The sequence below is a fragment of the Ochotona curzoniae genome, unplaced genomic scaffold, assembly GCF_017591425.1.
Source record: "Ochotona curzoniae isolate NIBS_2020 unplaced genomic scaffold, NIBS_Ocur_1.0 contig_3520, whole genome shotgun sequence".
Taxonomy (NCBI): Eukaryota; Metazoa; Chordata; class Mammalia; order Lagomorpha; family Ochotonidae; genus Ochotona; species Ochotona curzoniae.
The window spans coordinates 13,008,525-13,029,360 of NW_024465894.1; the positions used below are offsets into that span (position 1 = coordinate 13,008,525).

The 20,836-nt window shown below is 51.1% G+C and overlaps 1 protein-coding gene across 2 annotated transcripts in view; it reads right to left on the reverse strand.

Annotated features, from left to right (window-relative positions):
* Positions 1–6,510: 6,510 nt before the first annotated feature.
* The window catches only part of EPB41L1 (erythrocyte membrane protein band 4.1 like 1), a 46,030-nt gene continuing 31,704 nt past the window's right edge, over positions 6,511–20,836 (reverse strand). The window contains exons 16-21 of one of the 2 annotated variants that reach the window (XM_040981113.1): positions 18,711–18,791; positions 14,960–15,046; positions 14,088–14,171; positions 12,009–12,089; positions 11,574–11,690; positions 6,517–6,829 (exon numbers count right to left, since the gene is read on the reverse strand). In XM_040981113.1, coding sequence (XP_040837047.1) covers positions 6,821–6,829; positions 11,574–11,690; positions 12,009–12,089; positions 14,088–14,171; positions 14,960–15,046; positions 18,711–18,791 — 459 coding nt within the window. In that variant the 3' untranslated portion in view covers positions 6,517–6,820. Of the gene's footprint in view, positions 6,830–11,573; positions 11,691–12,008; positions 12,090–14,087; positions 14,172–14,959; positions 15,047–18,710; positions 18,792–20,836 lie in introns of both variants that reach the window. The other variant, XM_040981114.1, reaches the window with a different exon arrangement.

Here is a 20,836-nt window from a genome sequence, read left to right on the forward strand (position 1 = left end):
CAGGGGAAAGCAGCCTGGGCCACGGCATGTTCCATTGGTCCCAGTGGTGGTGACCACCCAGGTCCTGTAGGCCCTTGGGCGTGACACACACCGAGGGAAGCTACCACCAGTTCCCTGGGATGCAGCACTGATAGCAAAGTTCTGAGTGGCACGGCTGTTATACATGTTAATAATGACACCAATTTGGCCTGAGCCAGTGGCTTCTGTGTGGACCCATCCTTGTGCTAGATGTTCATACCAATCAGGCCTCCGCTAAGAAGGCTGAGTGGTAGAAGATAACTGTGATCCCCTTGCTGCAAGGGACTATCCTACTTGATTGAGGGCTGGTCGTGGTATTCCCAATTCATGGAAGAGAAAACTGGTGTTCAGAGAGGTGTTCTCCAGCCGGAGGGCGGCAGGGATGGCATCCAAGGAGTGTGTGACAGGCTACTCTCACTGGTACTGCTGTGTCTAAGCTTGCCTGCCATGCTTTATCCATGACAGCTGTGCCTGCCAAGCTCTCAGGCAGGGCTCAGTTCTCAGTGGGATGTGGACAAGATGGGCCCTGTGGTCACGGTTAATCATGCTGAGCTGCTGCAGGATTAAGCAGAGGCTGGTTCCACTGCCATGCTTATCCATGTCTGCCTGACCCGTTGGCTGCATCTCCTGCAGGAAGCAGATCAGCTCCTGCCTTGCCTCATGCCACTCCCAGGCCTCAGCTCTGAGCTCACTGTCCCAGCCGTGCCCTCTCTTTCCAGAGGTGCCAGGGCATTAAGCCTAGGACTTGGAAGCTGGGAACAGAGGTCTGGGAATCCCACCTGATGTATGACTTGTCCATTTAGAGCCAGGTTTCCCGACCTTTGAATTCACAGACATCTTGATCACTGGCTTCTCTGCTGATGGTCGCGGTCCCGTGTGGCTGTGGGCTGGCAGGTGCTGCTGAAACTGACCATCATGGTGACCTCATGTCTTGAAACTTCAAGGTGTCCCTTGAGATTAATAGCGTGGCCACTGCTTTAGAAGCATATGTTTTTCTGGTTGTTTTTTTTTTTTTTTTTCTATAATCCTTCTTGTGTTTCTACTACATGAATTCTGATCAATTACTGTTTTCATCTTGATCTAAGTTTCTGTCAGCATGGCAATTTTACTCATTTTGTGAAAAATTTTCTTTCCATTGTTAATTATTAAAAGTTGTAAAAGAATATTTAAATGACATGTGAGAGGACTTTGACCAAAAAAAATTACATATGACAAAAACTCACTTGTGAAATGTTAGACAATAAAAGATGGCCAAGGGTATGTGGCTTGATAGAATATAAATGCAAAGGTGGTCCCAAAGCATAGGCAGGAAGAACAAAATCAGACAAGTGAGGTTGCAGCAAACTAAGAAGTTCCTGTACTGCAAAGGAAATAGTAAACAGATAAAAGGATCAGCAACAGAATGGGAGAAAATATTCGCAAGCCGTACATCTAACAAAGGATTAGAATACATAAGGAGCTCAAGAAATTCAACCATAACAGAATAAATAATCCCACTAAGAAACAGGCAAAGGATCTGAGTTAAACATTTTTCAAAAGAAGAAACACAAATGGCCAGCAAACACGTGAAAAAAAAAAAAAAAAAACTTGCTCAGTAACACCAGCTGCCGAGGAAGTGCAAATCAAAGCTAGAGAGGTGTCATCTCACTCCAGGTAGAATGGCTATCCTCCACACGTTGCCAGGCAGCGAGCGCCAGTGAGGATGTGGGGGCTAGGGGATTTCTAAGCCAGTACAACCACTGTGGAAGCTCGTACAGAGTCATCAGAAAGCTAAAACTAGATGGACTGTAACACCTGCTATGTCACTTGTGGAAATAGATCTAAAGTAAATGAAGCCAGTGAACTTAAGAGATTCCTGCACTCACATGTTGATTGCTGCCCAATCCACAATATCAAAGATATGGAATCAACCTGAATGTCCATCAACTGATGTCTGCATAAAGAACATGTGACATATACATACGATGGAATTATTACTCAGCCATAAAAAAAGAAATCCTGACATTTGCAAGAAAATGGATGGAACTGGAGACTATTGCACTAAGCACAGAAAACCAAGCACAGAAAAAACGAATTCTGTTTTCTCTTGCAATATGTATATGTGGCATCCACAAATTCCCATATATAATAGGAAAGTATATGTTGTGTTCACTCTACAGTATGAAAATGTATGGATGCCATAGTATTTGGTCCATATGAATATTATCTTCACTGAATCATAACTTTGACATGGTAACTCCATGGTCTTTAAGGGGAATCTATATTGTGGTATTAATATCTGTGTTTACAAGCAAAATAGCATGTATATATTTTACATGAGGTTAAAAGTTGTGGAATCCCTTGGTGTTCACTGTACTCTTGTATTACTTGAAATATTTTTTTAAAGATTTATTTTTATTATTTTTTGTATTGGAAAGGCAGATATACAGAGAGGAGAGACAGAGAGGAAGATCTTCCGTCCGATGATTCACTCCCCAAGTGAGCGCAACGGCTGATACTATGCCGATCCGAAGCCAGGAGCCTCTTCTGGGTCTCCCACACGGGTGCAGGGTCCCAAAGCCTTGGGCGGTCCTCAACTGCTTTCCCGGGCCACAGGCAGGGAGCTGGAAGGGAAGTGGAGCTGCCGGGATTAGGACCGGCGCCCATATGGGATCCCGGGCGTGCAAGGTGAGGACCTTAACCACTGCGCCACTGCGCCACCGCGCCGGGCCCACTTGAAATATTTTAAAACAAACATAAAAAAGGCCCGAAGCAAATGAGTATGGACATGCACCTTCACAGAATAAGCGTCTATTTCCTGTGGGTTATAGTTCTAGTCTTTTCATTTATTTTAATGGAACTTCTTTTCTTCGGAAGGAATACAGTTTCCTTTTTAAATTTTTTTTTCCAGGGCGTTCATTTAAAAAACAGTAAGTTGTCCGTGGGGTTGGGCAGGCTGAGGGTGTGACAACACAGGGGAAGGATAGGGGCAGAGGCTACAGGGTATTGGCGAGGGGAGACTGCTGTGTGCTGGAGCTTACTGGGGATGACAGCCTCAGGCAGAGGCCCCACAAAGGAGAAGCCACCACACCCTCCCTCACGTGTCCTGCCCCGGAGACTTACCGTCCCCTTAACCTAGAATGTTCTCTTTCATGCTCTTCACCTTACTTGATCTTTCTCTGAATTCAGCTCACAAATCCCCTCCTGGCTACCTTGAAGGAGTCATCTTTGGTGACACTTGGCAGAGCATGTGTCCCTCTAAGTGCTGAGAGCTCCGATTGCTATTGCCCTTTTGCCCCTGCTGATGGCCGCTTCCGCCAGCCTGTGAGTCCTCCAGGCCCAGGAGCCTTGTTTGTGGGCTGCTGCACCTGCAGAGACCTGGATTCAAATGGTGAAAGCAAGCATTCTGAGCTGTGCTGTCTCCATTCCAGTCTGAGCCCTTCCCACCATCCCAGCTTGCCTGAGTAGCAGAGAGGCAGGGCAGGGCACAGAGAGGCATCAAAGAAGCTGGCATTTCAGCATCAAACACATTTATTTCACTTTTATTGAGTATACAAGAACAGAGAGCACACGCGTACAGCACGGAGCACTGAGGTGGGGAGCGTGGGACGAGATGGGAGAGGGAGGCGTGAGTCAAAAGGAACAGGACAGCATTGCAGTTGGTTTGTAAGGTGCTTCCGGAAAAAAAAAAAAAATGACTTAAGAGTGATGTTGCTCATGCAATTTCAGGCCAGTCTTGGAATGTGCTTGCAGGATTCAAAAACCTGAAACCATTCTGGCACGCCCTGTACCCTCAGATGGAGAAGATCCAGAGAAAGTAAAGTAAAAGAAAACAAACAGCTCTAAGGCAGCAGAGTGGAAAAAGACCCTGGAGAAAAATCTGGTTTGCCTCGCTCATTCTGCAGGTAGGGGGAACGGAGGCCGGACGGGGAGGATAGGACTGGCCCTGCGTTCTGTGACAAGCTCAGGGCTGAGCCCACTGCTCACCCCAAGCTCCTGATGTCTGATCTTGGGGACTTTTCCCACTGTGCTATGTGGCCTCTGGGCAGAGAGGCAGTGCAGAGAAGAGTGAGAGATGAGAAAGAGAGAAAAGAAAAAGTAGGTTGAAGACAGACAAGACATACATCTGTATTCTCTATGGAGGGGAGGCTGGAAAGCAAACCATGCCCTAGATTTTTGCTTGGCAGGTCTGCTCCTCCCTAGAGGTGCAGCCTGCTTTGCTGTGGAAGGGATGCCGGCGCAGCACACATCCATGGGGTAGAGATCTCCCCAAATGCTGGCGGCCCACAAGCCACACCCTAAGCCCCACTCTTCAGGGCCTGGGGGCAGCTACAAAGCCAGGACAAGGAAATGCCCTCTGAGGTGCACCCCGTATGCTCAGGCTGCCTAGTTCCTGAAGATGGGGGATACTGGAGCCAAATTCTGAGGAGCCCAGGCAGAGTGGGCCTGTGGCACTAAAGGCGGGCGGGAGGTTCTGTGCCTATGAAAAGTGTCTGGTAGACAGCACACAGGCCGTGGGACTCTGCACTCAGGGGTCCCGGAGGTGGCCCACCACCTGCCTCCCAGGCACGGCTGATTTGGCCGTCTCAGAGCCCCGCCTGCACACAGTGATCAAATGCTCTTCTGGTTTCTTGCCCTGCCTCAGGCCAGAACCAGCTAAGTAGCTGGGGTAACTGACGGGCAAGCCGCATGGGGTGCATCTGGCCTGGAATCCCAGAGAGGACCAACAGGTCAGGGAGTACAAGGTTCTTTCAGATAGGGCCAGCTGTGACTGGGGACATAGGTCTGGCTCAGGTGGCTTTCTGTGCCCCTCTCCTTCTCCTCACATTTCCTCCTTCAGCCCACAAGTGGGTTTTCTGAGGACCCTGGTTGTGTGACTCCACCCCCTTCTCCAGGAGTATGCCTGGGCAGTGAAGAGGGACTAGAAAGAGTGGTGGGCCGTGGGCCCTCAGACAGGGACAGCTGTTGAGCTTGATACAGAGACAGCCTGGCGAACCTGCGGATACCCATGTGCTCCTGGGGGCAAAGGTGGGCTTGGAACGGGGCCTTCTCCGAGGGCTCCTGTAGACTCGAGGCACAGACTCAGAGCTCCAGTGCTGATGGTGGGAGGGGTCCAAAGCCTAAGCCTCACCTGGAGTGGGAGGCGTGGAGCAGCACCGCCTTTTACCTCCCTTGTTCTGGGGACAGGTCCTTGGCCTCATGGGCATGGCTGCTTTGGCTCAGGAAGTAGAGAATGATTCAGAACCATGGAGTGGGGAGAGGAGAAGACGGCAGCCAGGTGAAACCCAGCATTGGTGATCATGGCCAAGGGCACTACCTCCCTTGGGATACAGAGTTAACTATCACAATGTGGTCAGATAAGGGCAAAACACATGGCAAACCAAAAAACCAGGGAAAGAGCGAGCGAGAGAAAGAAGACTGAAAAGCAAGGCAGGCCCCCTAGGGAGGTAGGAGGACTGAGCCAGGGGACCTCTACTGCGGGGACCCTGTGGCTGAGCAGGACCCTGGCGGCTACTGCACAGAGTGGGGAAAAGGCATGTTTGGGATTGCATCTCCGTTTTCTCCTTCCTGCCACCAAACACCTGCCTCCCCATCCAGGAGCATCCACCTGTCCCCACCCATGGACCAGTTTACAAACACCACACATGGGATCACTACACCAGAAGCGCCAGCTCCTACCATGAGCTGGCCACACCCAGAGTCCAGCTCTCCGTGGCAGAGCCAGGTCAGTGACATCTGGGAATCTCGGGATACGTCAATCACAGTCAGGGAATTGTTACTGTAACACGTCAGCTTCATACTTACCAGTACTGTTCGTGTTCATGTTTGCCCCCTGCTGTATGTAACATACATAACTCAAAAGCACATCGGCACAAGTCTACCAGCTGCACCTGCAACCTGGGCAAGTGGGAGCTATGGCGTCTGCGTCCCCTTCCTGCGTCTTCCTTTTTCGGCTCTGGCTTTTTTTACTTTGTGTTTTTTTTTCCTCTTTTGAATGCGAGTCATCTGTGGCCCTTGTGACAGGACTGGTATGTGGTGGGGGCTGGGGGAAGGAGGCGCGGGGGGGGGGGGGAAGAGAGACACAGAATGAGGAGGAGACAGCCAGAGTTCACAGGGAGGGAGGAAGGAAATGAAGGTGGATTTTACAGCTCAGTGTCGACACCCAGAAAGTTAACACTGCAGTGTTCTCTTCCTCTCCTTCCCCAGTCGCGATTTTCTTTCTCAGGAAATGGTTGGCTGTGTATGTCTTGTGGTTGCGACTTCTCCTGCTTGGCTGCACCAGCGTTTTCCTTTGAGTGTGGGTGGGCAGAGGGTGCTGGAGCAGAAGGAACACGATGCCCTGACCACCCACAGCAGGGGGCATGCAGCACCAGGGGTCGATGGTGCCTCCGCATCGCGCTCTGGCTTGCTGTCTTCCCTTGGCAGAGCAGGCGGGGAGTAATGGATACAGCTGTCATTTTGTTTGGTTTTGTTGTTTTAGTTCCTGGGGTGGGGGGGGGTAGTGGAGGGGCCAGAGAATCCTGCCAATTCGTCAATTTGTCTGCAAAGGAAACGTGGGTGTTCGGATGTCGGCCGCTTGCTGCTGGCAACTGTGGCGGCTGCCCCGCAGCGGGGCAGGGACGCGGTGTGGCCTGTTTATATATGTATATCTCTATATCTCTATATATATATGCTTTTTTTTTTTTCCTTCCCAGTCTCTCATCAGTGACAGTTTGTGCAGCTGGGACGTGGGTGTTGCATTGGAGAATCCAGAGTGAAGGCCCCTTCTTAACGGTTCTCTGGCTTGGCTTGGACTGGGAATGCCAGCATCTCCTCACGGAGGTCAGGATTCCTTGGGGGCCAGAGACAGAAGGGGTTGCAGAAGAAGGAGGAGAAGGAAAAAAGTTAGTAAAAAGTTGTCTTTCATGATGTGGCAAGGTGTTTGGGGACTTGGGGCAGTACAGGGATCTGTCTGAGGCCTCAGGGTCTCTGCCCAGTGGGTGAGGGCTGACTCACAACTACCTTAACTGCAGAACCCACAGGTGTCAGCTTTTTGTTGTTGTGGAGGTGGGTGGGGTGGGAGGAGGGGGTGGAGGAGGCCAGCTCTGTTCCTTTGGCCCAATTGTGCTGAGAGGCCCGCTGATCCTGGGAAGCGAGGATCCCTGCCGTTCCACTTTTCCTCGGCTCTCGACACTTGGAAATGTGTAGTCACAATGGCCCACACTCATTTTTTTCATTTGCTTTCTTTCTGGGCCTGCTGTGTCCTAGAGATTAATCCCTAGACAGCAGCATTTCAATAAAGAAGCTGGGGCCAGTTTCCAACTCAGGTTTGACTCAGTGTTTGACAGTGTGGGCTGGAGTTCACTTCATTACAATGTAAATAGATCAGAGTGACATGTGCAGTGAAGGCAATTCCTATCAAATACCAGTGACACTTTTCACATAACTAGCAAAAAACTAAAATTTGGGCCTGGCGGCGTGGCCTAGTGGCTAAAATCCTAGCCTTGAACGTGCTGGGATCCCATATCGGTGCCAGTTCTAATCCCGGCAGCTCTACCTCCCATCCAGCTCCCAGCCTGTGGCCTGGGAAAGCAGTCAAGGATGGCCCAAAGCCTTGGGAACCTGCATCCGTGTGGGAGGCCTGGAAGAAGTTCCTGGATCCTGGCTTCGGATCAGCATAGCATTGGCCGTTGTGCTCACTTGGGGAGTGAATCATTGGATGGAAGATCTTTCTCACTGTCTCTCCTCTCTGTATATCTGCCTTTCCAATAAAAATAAATAAATCTTTAAAAAAAAAAAAAAAGAAAAAACCTAAAATTTGTATGGAACCTCAAAAGACCCTGAGAAGTCAAAGTAATTGTCAATACTAAGAACAAAGCAGGACTTCAAAATAGACTATGTAGCCATGGCAATGAAAATGGCATAGTAACCTGTGTTACTATGGAAGAAGCTCCTGGCTCCTGGCTCCTGGCTCTGGATCGGCTCAGCTCTAGCCACTGAGGCCACTTGGGGAGTGAAGCAGTGGATGGAAGATCTTTCTCTCTGTCCCTCCTTCTCTCTGTAAAGCTACCTTTCCACTGAAAACAAATAAATCTTAAAAAAAGAAAAAAGAAAAAATACAAGTATTGGTGTGAATCTGCAGAAAGAACATGGTCAGTGGGAATGCAAATTGATACAGACATTGAGAGAAATATTCTGTATGCTCCTCAAAAATTAAAAATAGAACTACTGCGGCTGGGATGATGGCTCAATTGGCTAATACTCCGGCATCCCATATGGGCACCCATTCGTGTCCCAGCTGCTCCACTTCCAATCCAGCTCCCTGCTTATGCATCTGGGAAAGCAGCAAAGGATGGTCCAAAACCTTGGGACCCTGCACCTGCATGCATGTGAGGTTCGGAAGAAGCTCCTAGTTCCTGGCTTCAGATCAGCTCAGTTCTGGCTATTGTGGTCATTTGTGGAGTGAACCAATGGATGGAAGATCTTCCTTTTTGTCTCTTCGCTCTGTAAATCTACATTTCTAATAAAATCTCAAAAAAAAAAAATAGTGGCTAGCACCATGACACAGGGACTAAGCCACCTCCTGCAATATTGGCCTCCCATATAGGTGCCTGTTAAAGTCCTGGCTGCTCCAGTTCTAATCCACCTCCTTGTTAATGTGCCTGTGAAAGCAGAAGAAGGCCTGAATACTTGGTTCTCTGCACCCACATAGGAAATCTGGTAGAAGCTCCTGATGCCCAGCTTTTACCAGGAGTCAGCCCTGGTTGTTCAAAGCCATGTGGGAAATAAATCAATGGATTGAAGATCTCTCTGTAACTCTGACTTGCAAATAAATAAATAAGTCTAAGCGGAAAAAAAGGGAAGCTCTAGAGCCAACTGGAACAGGAACAGATGTTTCTGGAGGATTCAGGAAGGTGAGAGAAGACGAAGACCAGCAAGACAAATGTCTTTGCACAGTAAGGGACCGAAGTGGAGGGCCTGGCTTATGGGGGGACCTCACCAGTTAATGAATGATCACAGTAGTTCCAACATATGGATCAACTCCACTTTAAAGACAAGGAAACTGAGGCTCACACAATTACCAGGTGTTCTGGCCTCAAAGCTTGGGTGCGTTTTTTTCTACATGGTCTCATTTGGGCATCTTTCCTCTGGGGGAAACATGCTGCTCTGTAAGCTGGCTCAAGGATGAACAGAGTCGGCCAAGTTCTGCTTCTTGGGATGTGAGCTGTCGTTCTGAACCCTCGGAAGTGCCAGGGACCAGGAGACAACCCTGCATTCTCACCCATTCTCCTCTGCTTATGGCAGCACAGCCTCTCTGTGCAATATCTGGTTAGCCCTCTGGGAGCTGATGGCAACATCGCTCAGAAGGAACTTCCACTGGGCACTTTCCAGGTGGCAGACACTGTGCTAACATCATACACCTGTGTGTGCATGATCCCTGAAATCTTCCAAGATTTTGGGGAGGTGGGGGCAGGAAGTTAGGAGGTGAAGACCTACCAGCTGCCTCTGGGGTCCTGCAGCTGACTAACCCAGTGTGCACCCAGCTCCTGACCATGAGCAGCCCATGGGGCAGCTCTGAGCTGTGAAAGGAATGAGCAGGGCCTGGTGCATACACGCCCCTCATGGAAGGGTGATTCTCACTGCTACACCTGTCATTGCTACTTGGCTGATGAGAGAAGGAGAGAGAGAAAGATCTTCCACCTGCTGATTCACTCCCCAAATGGCCACAACAGCTGGAGCTGAGCTGATCCCAACACAGGAGCCAGGAGCTTCCTCCAGGTCTTCCACGTGAGTGCAGGGTCCCAAGGAGCTCAGCCATCCTCCACTGCCTTCTTAGGCCATAAACAGAGAGCTGAGTGGAAAATTGAGCAGCAAGGACTAGTACTTGTGCCAACACGGATGCTGGTGCTGTAAGTCAGGAGATGAGCCTGTTGAGCCACTGCACTGGCCCCAGAAGGGTGTATTCTAATTCAGAGATGTTTCCCCAGAGTCAGTGAGTTTCACTCCACGGAGAACTTGGCCGTAATGAATAGAAAAGCAGGTGGGTGGGAAAGGCCAGAAAGAAATTGCTGGCTATCTGAGGCAAGATAGACAAGGTGACTTTTACAGACAGTGGGGGTGTGGTGTTATGGGGGTGATGGCGTCATAGAAAGCTACAGAGAGGTGAAGAGGAGGGTGGAAGGCAGCAAGGGGAGCAGCAGAGTGGGCAGCTACAAAAGTCTCCCCAGAAGTGGAGAGGCAAACAGTACGTGGGGGCATGGACAGGTGGGAGCCTGGGGACTGGGCTGTGAATGTCCTAGGATAGAGGAGGAGAAATGAGACAGGCAGTGGGGCAGGGACGAGAAACAACACACCACAGACACCCTGGGAAGACAGAACTGCAGAGGGCTTGCTCCTCTCCCCACTTTGCAAATGAGGAAGTGTAGTGTCTGCTAAGGCAGACCCTAGTCCAGGGTTACAGCCTGACAAGCCAGTCCTGCCTCTCCCCTCACACGCCCTCAGCATTCACACCTCCTCCATCAGGCTGCATAGGGGTGCCCTAAAGACCCAAGAGCAAGGAAAGATCTTGGGCAGTGTGGGTCAAAGCACCCCTAGCCCAGGCAGCCCAGCATGGCAAGTGGTCTACTTTCTACTACTCTGAGTTCTGAGGGAGACAAAGCAAACCAAGTTACTGAGAGGGGCAGGGGTGGCCATTGCTTCTAGGGAAATCTGAGGAGAGCTGGGAGGCTGGCTCTGTGGGCAGCCAGTTCACCCTTCCAGAGCAGCACTGCCCAGTCCAGTGGATGGTGAGCTACAGAGACTAACATTTTCCAGAGAACAGACACCCCAAATAGCATTTCCACCAATGTCTGGAGACTTCCATTTTTTTTTCCTAAAATTTTCTACCTATGTAGAAAAATTTAATTTCTAAGTACAACTCTAAATTTTAATTTACCTTTAAAATACTTAAATTCCAGGTAGAATAAATTTCAGAACTATGTTTTCCTTAACCCAAGATATTATCATTTTAAGATATAATCAATATAGAAATTTATTGAGGAAGGGACGTGGAATGGGAATCCGAAGCCCCAGGCAGTCTGCCATCACTCATCTACCATGGTGGTCATGGCCCACAGGGGCACAGGAAGACATTCTGGCCCCCAGAGACGTGAAAAGCCAAGGGTCTGAGTACATCCGGACAGAGGGGACTTGCCAGGCTCTGGTCATCGTGGCTCTCAGCAGCATCCAGTAAGCTATGATGGACAGTCTCGGGGACAAGGGTTCTGGCTTCCAGGCAATGGCTGATGGGATCGTGTGTGCCTCCCCCTGTCGTCCTCAACCCTTGCCCTGCGCTGTCCTTCTGCTCTCTCCTTTTCTGGGTCTGGGTCTGGAAACCAAGGGAGCATTTTCCCCTTCCTTTTCCATTCTGGTGGAGCTGTGTCTCTCCTGTGGCCATAAGCCAGGAGGGTGGGAACAGGGGTGGTCAAGGCCACACTAGGGTCAGGCCGCCTGGATTCTCAGATGGAAGTTGCCTTCAAAGGCATTTGATGCTGCTCTCCCTCCCACCCTTCCCACCAGCCCACCACATGGCTGCTCAGCCCCAGGGCCTTCCTTACCTGTGGCTTCTTGTCCCTTTCCTCTGGGGACGGGTCTGTTTCTCTGTACACCACAGCTTTGGTCACCAGCATGTCGGGATGCTGCAGTTTGGCCTCCTTGATGGCCAGCGCCAGGGCCTAGGGGAGTGAGGCAGCAGGTTAGAAACAGCAGTGAAGTGAGGGGTTGGAAACTTCAGATACAGGAGAATCAGGGGGCGGAGGGGGGACAGCACCCCCTGGGTGCACAGCTGGGGAGGCTGAGTCCCAAGGAGGGGCAGTGGTCAAATGGTGAAAGACGGGGGAGGACGAGATTCTGGATGAGAGCCTGGATTTCCTAGCTCCTTCTGGCTCTCGTTTCATGCCTCTTCCAGTGGGGGGTGGACAACCTGAGCAGCACCCCAATACAGGAGGAACTGGGGACGGGGCCATCTAGGAGTTCCATGCCCTAACCCGTACCTGGTCTTGATCCACATCTTCGTCCCCTGTAATGATGATTCGCTTCTCGATCCTCGTCTCAGAAAACCCTCCCTTCACAGTCTGTAGAGGGAGAGGGAGTTCGGGTCACTCAGGCTGTGCTGGGGCAGCAGCTGTGACAGGGACCTCCAGGGGCTGCTCTCGAGGGTGGAGCTGAGGACCAGTACTTCTCTATCTATCCTCTCCTGGGCTCCCCGGGAGTGTGATGGGGGTCCTGTTTTTAGTTTTGGATCCCACTGCAGATCTCACCTGTTTGCTATCACTCCCTCAACTGCCCAGCTTTCCTGTCTCAGGTCTTCCCCGCCAAGCCCAGAGGCTGCCTGGCTGCCTGGTAACCCCTCGAGGCCTTCCTGCCCCGCTGGACTCTCCAGGGACCGAGGCTGTGTCTCTCCAGGCTCTAGGTCTCTCTGCTGGGTGCTGGCCTTCAGCATGTGCGTGGCCTTGCCCTGCTCACCGGGCTCTGAGCTTGGAAGGGCAGGGCCTATCTCCTGTCCGTCTCTGTACGCCCTTCCCCACTCTCTGCTGGCCCCTTGTCCAATGTGACCAGAGTGGTGCTGAATGCAGATTTGTTGAATGGACACATGAATGAAATGCAAATGGTGACAAGATTCTATCTTACATGACTCTGAACGATTTCACAAGAGAGAATCACATTGATGTTTCTTATTACCATCACTGCTGTCCAGTGGGTACAGGCTGGGTGCAGCTTGGGAAAAGGGGGGACTGACTTGCTGGCTTACTACAGGAGGACAGGGACAGGAGTGAGGAGTGGACAGAAGGAAGAAGGGGCTTGTGGTCAGAAGGAAGGGGAGCATTCTGGGCTGTTGCCCTGGGGACTGAGGTGTCAAGCGTTCTCAGAGCATTCAGAGCAGTCATGATGACTCGGGTGGTGGTGGGGAGAGAGGCATCTTTCTGGGGGAAGCTGAGGCAGTGCTGCAACACTGCCCAGGTTGTGGCAAGGGCTGTGACAAAGGCCTACTCCACCTCACCTGAGCTCAGCGTGACTCCTCCAGGCCTGCAGCGCTGACTGGGCACCAGCTGCCTGCCTCCTGGCTACGTGGGTGTGGCTGCATCGGTCAGCCTGCCTCCCAGGGCTTGCTTGACTGGATCCTTGGGAATGCCTTCCTGTTTTGGCCCTCTTTTTTCTGTCCTCTGCTAGGACTCCCACACTAGGGCCAGGCTCTCCAAAGCAGTTTGGCTTCATAATTCTCCCTCCTCTCTTCCCCATCTACCTGTCTGTCCTGGTAGACATGGTGCTGCCCCCTCATATCTGTTTTTAGTGGGTCCCTCCCCAACTTAGAATCCTCCAAGGCTCTGTGAGTGTCCCTAGACTCACTTCCTCCACAGTTATAGTTCTCCTAGCACCTGTATCATCGGCCTCTGATGGTGTTGCTCCTGCCTCAGGGCCAACTCAACTGCCCAGTTCCATGCCCTGACAGCTGCAAGTGTGCCCAGCTCATACCGTGTCAAGCAGCCCCATATGGCAGCCAACATGCGCTTGGCAAACATACAAGCGAGTGCACAGATTTCACTCTGCCTTCCACTTTGTTTAGGGCACCTGCCACCACCTCCTCCTCCAGAGGGGGAGTCCTAGCTGGCTTCCTGAGACCCTGCTCAAAGCCTGAATATGCCAGGAGGGGAGGCTCCCACATTATCACTTCCTCTAGATCCCTCCAGGACTGAGGGTTTACAAGGACACCTCAAAAAGTTCATGGGAACATGGGAGTTAGAGGAGCAGGTGACTTTGATGCAATCTACTTTGAAATCCATGATGATTTTTAAGAATAGTATGCATTTTCCCATGGACTTTTTGAAGACCTGAGGTGCAAGGCACATACACCAGGGTCCACAATAACTGAAACAGGCAGCAACTTGTCTCCCCAGCCCAGTAAACACTGTCATGAGGGCAGGGCTTGGCACAGGGCAAGGCACATGGAGCGACAGCCAACGCCACAGCTCTTCTCCATCTGCCTTGCAGATGGCTGAATCCAAGCACAGCCCTGGTGGTGACCTTCCCACCTTACAGCTGGGCTGGGGCCCAGGGCACCTGCTGCTACTCACTTTGGTAACATGGGTGGTGGTGGAGGTGGAGAGGGTTTCCGCAGTGGCGCCGTAGGTGCTGGTGAGGACATCTTTCCCGATGATCTGCAGAATACAACCACCCCCCACCCCGGGCATCAAGTGAGGGCTCTGGGCTCTGTACGGGTGGGGGCACAAAGAGAAACCAAGCGAGGAGCAGGGACCCTGGGCAGATGAGGCTAGAGGCTGAGATGCTCTGAACTTATAAGAATTTGAAACTATTGGAATTGTCTGAATCCAAGACCCATACAAGTCTCAAAACCCTGGAACCTGAGTTTCCTAGATCCTGAGTCCCGGAATCCTAACAGTACTCTAGAATCAAAGAACCATGGAATCTTAGAAAAAATAAATGGAGGGATCTGAGGTAGAAGCGAAGCCCTCCAGACCCAACTTCCCCAACCTTGTCACAGCCAGGAACACACCCTCTCTAGGGCTAGACCAGAAGAACAAGTCTTAGAGAAAGCAAGAGCTCGAAGAGACCATTTAGCAACAGACTCTGGGCCCCAGGGAAGATCCCGTAGGAGCAGACCCAGAATGCAACCTCTGGACCACCAGTCCAGGGCTCTTCTTGTGTTCAGTGGCGAGGGCAGGTGTAAAAATGCAGCCCCAGGCACCAATAAGATGAGAGGCTGCTTCATGCCCTCATTGGAGTGCCTTGTTGATCTGGGTGGGGGGTGGGAGAGCAGAAGGCAGCTGATGAAATTGTGTGGGCATCTGCAAGCAACCCAGTTTTCTGGTCTTATCCTTTAAAAAAAGCAGGTGGCTCAGGGCTCCATGCTCTACTTGCTGCGGGCCTACGTAGCCCACGTCCTCAGCTTGGAGTCCCTTAGTCTGAGCTGGTCCTGCCCACTTACCGGAGAAAGAGAACGGATTTCCGTGGCCACCGTCTGTGGGCCTGGGATCATGGCAGCTGCCCCCTTCCCGGACTTGAGACTGTTCTCCTGGGAAAACAACAGTGCTCAGATGGCCAGGTCTCGGGTGGGCGGGTCCCCAGGGTGACTGCAGCACATGGCCACATGGCTCCTATGGCCACGAGGTTGAGTCGCACTGCTCACTCTCTTCTCTCATTCGTTGCTCGCAAACTCGTTCACACACTCATTCATCCAAAGGCTGTGACGGAGGGCCTGGTGTCAGGGACAAGGTACTGAGCAAGCTGTGGCACTGCTCCCCTCAAGTCCTGACGGACAAGCTGAGACACTCAGGGGTCTGCCTGTCCCCATCCTGCCATTCTAGCCATGTGACTTTGCAGGGGTCACAGCTGCTTTCTCTCTGTGGGTCTCATGGATTTGGCTTTAATAAGGGGGCTCCCTGCCCCATTCCCACAGGGACCAAGGGAGGTTGATAGAGGAAAAGAAGCTCCCCATCCTCAAATCTGCAAGAGACAACCCGGAATACAGGCAGCCAACCTAATAATGTCTATTTTTATATCTCTGCTGTAACTTGACTGTTTTAAAAAATTATTTCTTAATACTTAACTATTTTCATCTACTTTTAAAGACAGAGTGACAGAGAAAGATCTTTCATCCACTGGTTCATTCCCCAAATGCCTACAACAGGCAGGGCCAGACCAGGTCAAAGCCAAGAGAGCGGAACTCTACCCGGTCTCCCATCTGGGTGGCAGGGACCTAAGTGCTTGGGCCATTAGCTGCTGTCTCCCAGGACATATTAGCAGGAAGACTGAATTAAAAGCAGAGCAGCATGGATTCTGCTATTGGATGTTGGTGTCCTGAGTGACGTCTCAACCCACTAAACCACAGCACGCAGTTACCATCGTTTTCCGAGTCCTTGCCAAGTGCTTGAATGTCACATGTATTATCTTGTTCAGTCCTCATGACAAACACAGAAAATGTCTCTACCTTACCCTGGAGGACTAGAGAGCACTAAGTGGCTTTCTCAAGTCCTCCAGGCAGAAATTGACTTGGCATCTGTGAGGCCCGAGTGCCAGCACTTCACTTCTGCAGCTCTCACCCGCAGCCAGTGGCCCTGCTACCACCTCAGGTTCTAACCACTGTGTCTTCCTGGCAGTGCCATTGAGCTTGGTGCCCGCACACCCCCAAACATTGGGACAGGGCCTGGCTTCCACTGCTGCTACCTGGGCCCCAGGGCCCAGTCTTGTCTGCCCAGCGGTCATCAGGTGCTCTGTCCTTGAATCCCAGTGCTGCCATGTGCCTGATGCTGTCTCTGGACCTCTGTTTTGCCCTTCACAATCAATAGCCTCCCAGACACATTCCCCTATAAGGGCCGCACAGGCACCTCCTGGATAGAATGTGCTGTTTCCTCCAGCTAGCACACTCCTGTCCCCTAGGTACATTCTTCTGCCACATGTTGTTCCTGTTGGTACCTCTCAACTTGAGGAGCTCACCTGGCAGGTTCAAGGGACCTGAAGCTGGGTTGAGCAGTGCCATCCCGACAAGTGGCTGAGACCATGCTTTGGGAACTGGTGGCTAACAAGCAGCATTTGTCTTCTGTTGCCTGAATCTTTTACCAGGGACCAAATCCTGCCTTTCCCTCCCGGCATCCTCAAGCCCGATCCCTGCTCTGTGGTCACCTCCTTGCCCTGCCCTGGTTGGAACCTAGTCCCTCTGCTAGCTTCCTGCCTTCTCTCTGCTTCAGGACTGGATTCACAGGGCCTGGCAAAACATGTTGTATGACATGGGCATTTGACACATGTCTACCTAGGAAAAGAAGCAAGGAGGGAAGTGGAAAGGAAGGAAGTTCTGGCTTAGTCCGTGTTTATCTCCCCAAAACACAGAAGCCCCTATTTGGTGATGTCATGCCTTAACGAGTGAATGACTCCTCCAGTTTCTGGAATGAAGCTGTGAGCTGGTATGTGACGAGCTGCAGCCAAGTCTTTCTCGGTAGCCCCTTCCTCTTCTGCTCCTCTTTCCTCTTGTGTGCACCTGGCCCTCATCTTTCTTGTGGACCACTCAGCTTCTCCCCGACAGGCTCTGCCTCCTCACCCCTTGGCCTTTGTGTTGCCACTCCCATTTCCTAGACAGCCTTCTCCCATGACTGCCCCTGGTTCTCTGCACCACTCCCCCATAACTCAGTTACACCTTCACTGGCCCCTTCTGGCAGAAGAATCCTCCCTGCGGTTCTCAGAAGAGCACCAGCAGCTCACAGCCTCAGTCTTCTTGTTTGCCAGGCATGAGTCTTGGGCTGGGCCCATGTTACTGAGGCTCATCCTCATGATGACCCTTATGTACATGTGCTCTCACTCCATTTTACAGCAGAAGAAACTGAGGCTTGCAGGAGTTTGGCTATAACTTGCTCAAGGTCACCCAGTTGGGAAGTAGGAAAGGTGGGCCTTGTTCACCACTGTGTGCCCAGAGCCTACACATGGGACCACTTTTATGTGGGTACTTGCAGTGATGACGTGAATGAATGGGACCTGGCAGGCAGTGTGTTCCTTCACCTCGATGTCCCTTGGGCAGGCAGACAGAAGGGACTGATAGATGTTTCTGGAACAAATGGATGAGTGTGCAGATGAATGGATGAGTACATGAATGATGTAACATTGCTCACCAGAAGAGTGAGTTTGAAGTTAACCCTAACAGCATCCCAGTGCCCCATGGGAAAAGGCTGAGGGGAGTATGAGGAACTGAGGAAGCAGGAAGAAACGTGTGTAAGCTGGGTACCAGTATGGGCTCCTCAACTTTGGAGTCTTTGTTCATGCAAGACTGACCTGCTATGTAGTCTAAAGTAACAGAATTCTTTCCCTTGGGGAGAGCATCAGGGACTTGGCAGGAAAGGGAATTTTGCAGATGTGCTGCTCATCAGATTGAGCAGATGTGACATGGGGACCTCTTCCTTCTCCAGCCCCAACTCCCATCCCAGCCCCAGGTGGTGGTATCTGCAGTGGTCAGGGTGAGGGAGCAGGGTTAGAAGCGGGGTGGGCCCCTGAGATATGAAGGCCTGGCTTAACCTGGCACTGCCTGGGAGTGAGACTTCTCTGAATGTCAGCTTCCTCGTCTACAGAGACTATAGAAGAAAGTACAGCCCCACTGTCTTGGTAGGGAGTCTGACAGAACATCCCCTCTGGGTTTTTGGTCCACGGCCTGGCACGGTAGCCAGAGCTCTGGCTGCTATCTCACTTGGCTCACTGTTAAAGTACCTGGGGCTTCTGGAGTCTCTTAAGAGCCCAGGAACCAGGCAGAATGGGGGATCTTCCCAATTTAGAGATGAGGCCCGGGCAAGGCCCTTCCTTCCTGGCTCAGACAGCAAATAAGCAGTAGAACCACAAGGCCCTTCAGGAAGTCCCTCAAAATGTTGCTTCCTACTCAGGGTCACTGCTGCTATTTACTGACCAGGGCAAGGAAGTGGCTCAAGCCGCCAGGAAAGGGTACTCCACAAAGATTGGCTCAGTTGCATCCAGGAATCCCAAGCTGAGGTGTGTGTGGCAATGATGCAGGGGCACCACTCACTGCCCTCTACCCTGTGAGGCTGGGCCTCATGGACTCCACCCCTAGAGGAGTGCACTGCAAAACCGTGATCTAACTGTGATGAACACTGTGGACTGCCCCACCCGAGGCCAGGAGGCTGGCGAGTCAGTGAGCTGGCCAGTCACTGGGTGCATGGGGGAAGGTGTCCCATGGGGGGACTTACCATGGTGGTGGATATGGTCTCTGTGGTGATGGAGGGAGTGGTGCTGATGAGCTCCTTCCCCATCAGGGCACTCCCATCGACCTGCCAGCCAGAGGAGGAGTTGTCTTAGAGCCAGAGCACCTGCAGCATGTGCCACCTGGCCCATGGCATTCCCAGGGACAAAATGCCATGCCACAGGGGTGAGCATGAATTGGGACAGTCTACACCAAGCAGTGGAGTAGCCTCATGGACCCTCTACTTCGTTTCTACCATTGTGTTGGACAAAGCAAAAACAGTCATAGGACAAATTCTACCCAAAAATCCATGTGTGCAATCTCTGACCCTAGGAATTTACTCCCTGGGTAACAACATGGAAAAGGTTGCCAAGATGTGTGAACAAGGAGGAGGTTCATGGTAGCAACTGGGCATCATTTTTAAGAGAGAGAGGCAGGAGTCTGGCCTCATGGTTAAGATGCCCAAATTTGATTTCTAGTTCTGGCTCCTGATGCCAGTTTTCTGCCAGCACAGACCAGGGGAGCACGTGGTTAAGGCTCAAGTAGTTGAATGGTGTTTCCAGCTTTTGCTGTGGCCTCAGCTCAGCCCCACCAGCTGTTGTGGACATTTGGGGAAGGAGCCAGTGGATGAGAGTTCTCTCTGTATCTCTTTCTCGCTCTGACTGCTTCTCTCTCTTTTTCTCCCTCTCTCTCTCTCACACACACAAACTTAGTAAAAAATTGCTATCAGAAATAGTCACAGGGACCACTGACAGGGGACAGCAAAACAAAACAGGGCTTTCTTCCTAAATGGTTCTAAGGATGGTGAAGGGTCCACATATGTCAATAACAAGTGATCTCATTATTCAGGAAAATAGGCAGGGTTTAAAAGAGGACAATCGGGGTTGTGGTGTAAAACTGGTGCCTGCAATGCCAGCATCTCATATGGGTGTTGATTTGTGTGCCAGTTGCTCCATTTTTGATCCAACTCCCTGCCAATGTCCTGGGAAAGCAGTGGAGGATGACCCAAATACCTGGGCTCCGGTACCCACGAGGGAAACCCAGAAGAAGCTCCTGGCTCCTGGCTTCAGCCTGGCCCAGCCCTCATCATTGCAGCCCTTTGAGGAGTGAACCAGTGGATGGAAGATCTGTGTCTGTACCTCTCTTTCTCTCTCTCTCTATAACTGTCATTCAAATAAAATAATCTTAAAAAAAAAGAGGGTGATCATGTTTATGTAAAATTTTCTAAGTGTATAGAGATAAAGGTATCTATATTGTCATATGCATAAATATTTTTCTAAGTGGCATAAGAAAATTTTCATTTGCTTTTCATAATGGAATATTTTTGTTTTCATATCAGTAAGGGTTACTGGGCTGTGCTGGGATTGGGGGCCATTTAATTTCCTTATGCATTTCTGAATGAAAACCCATGTTAGCAGTCAAAGCAGGTCAGAGAGGGAACAGCTTGCTCAAGGTCTCATAGCCCAGAAAAACTCAAGGCTCTTGGCCTGCCCTTTGCAGCTTCAAAATCTCCTACAACCCAATTGTGAACAGGGGAGAAATGATTCTGAAACAGCTGCCTACATGGTGTTGGTTTGCATCTCATTTCAGTTCTAGAGATAAGGATAGAACTTAGGGCAAAAAACGCCCCCAGCCTGAGCTCTTCTGGCCAGAAAGAACCAAGAGACCACCTGTCAGGCCCCCATGTTCATCTTCAAAGCCAGGGGTCACAAAGGCAGCGAGAAACACCTGGGCTAATGCACCTGTGTCCCTCCATGACGCATTTCTCCAGGGTGCTGAGTGGCCTTCACCTTGCTAAGACAAATGACTCTTGACTGTGCACTTGTTGAACCCCCACACGTAGAAATGATCCTAGGTAAGCTGTTCTGACCGAAGTTGGGTTACCATCGCTTTGTCTTCTCTACCCCCAAGCAGCTGAAAACCAGGTTCCCAACCCTTTAACCATTCTTCTTTCCAACACTCCCAGAACAAAGGGGAGACAGAACCAGCACCATTCTATAGTTGGAGGCAGCAAGGTTTTCAGAGCCGTGGTCTAGCCAGGACAAGAACCTAACCCACTCTGAGTCCCTGGAGTTCAGATGGGACACTGAGGCTCTAAAGAGCATTGGAATCAAGGCAGGGACTTTGGGAAGT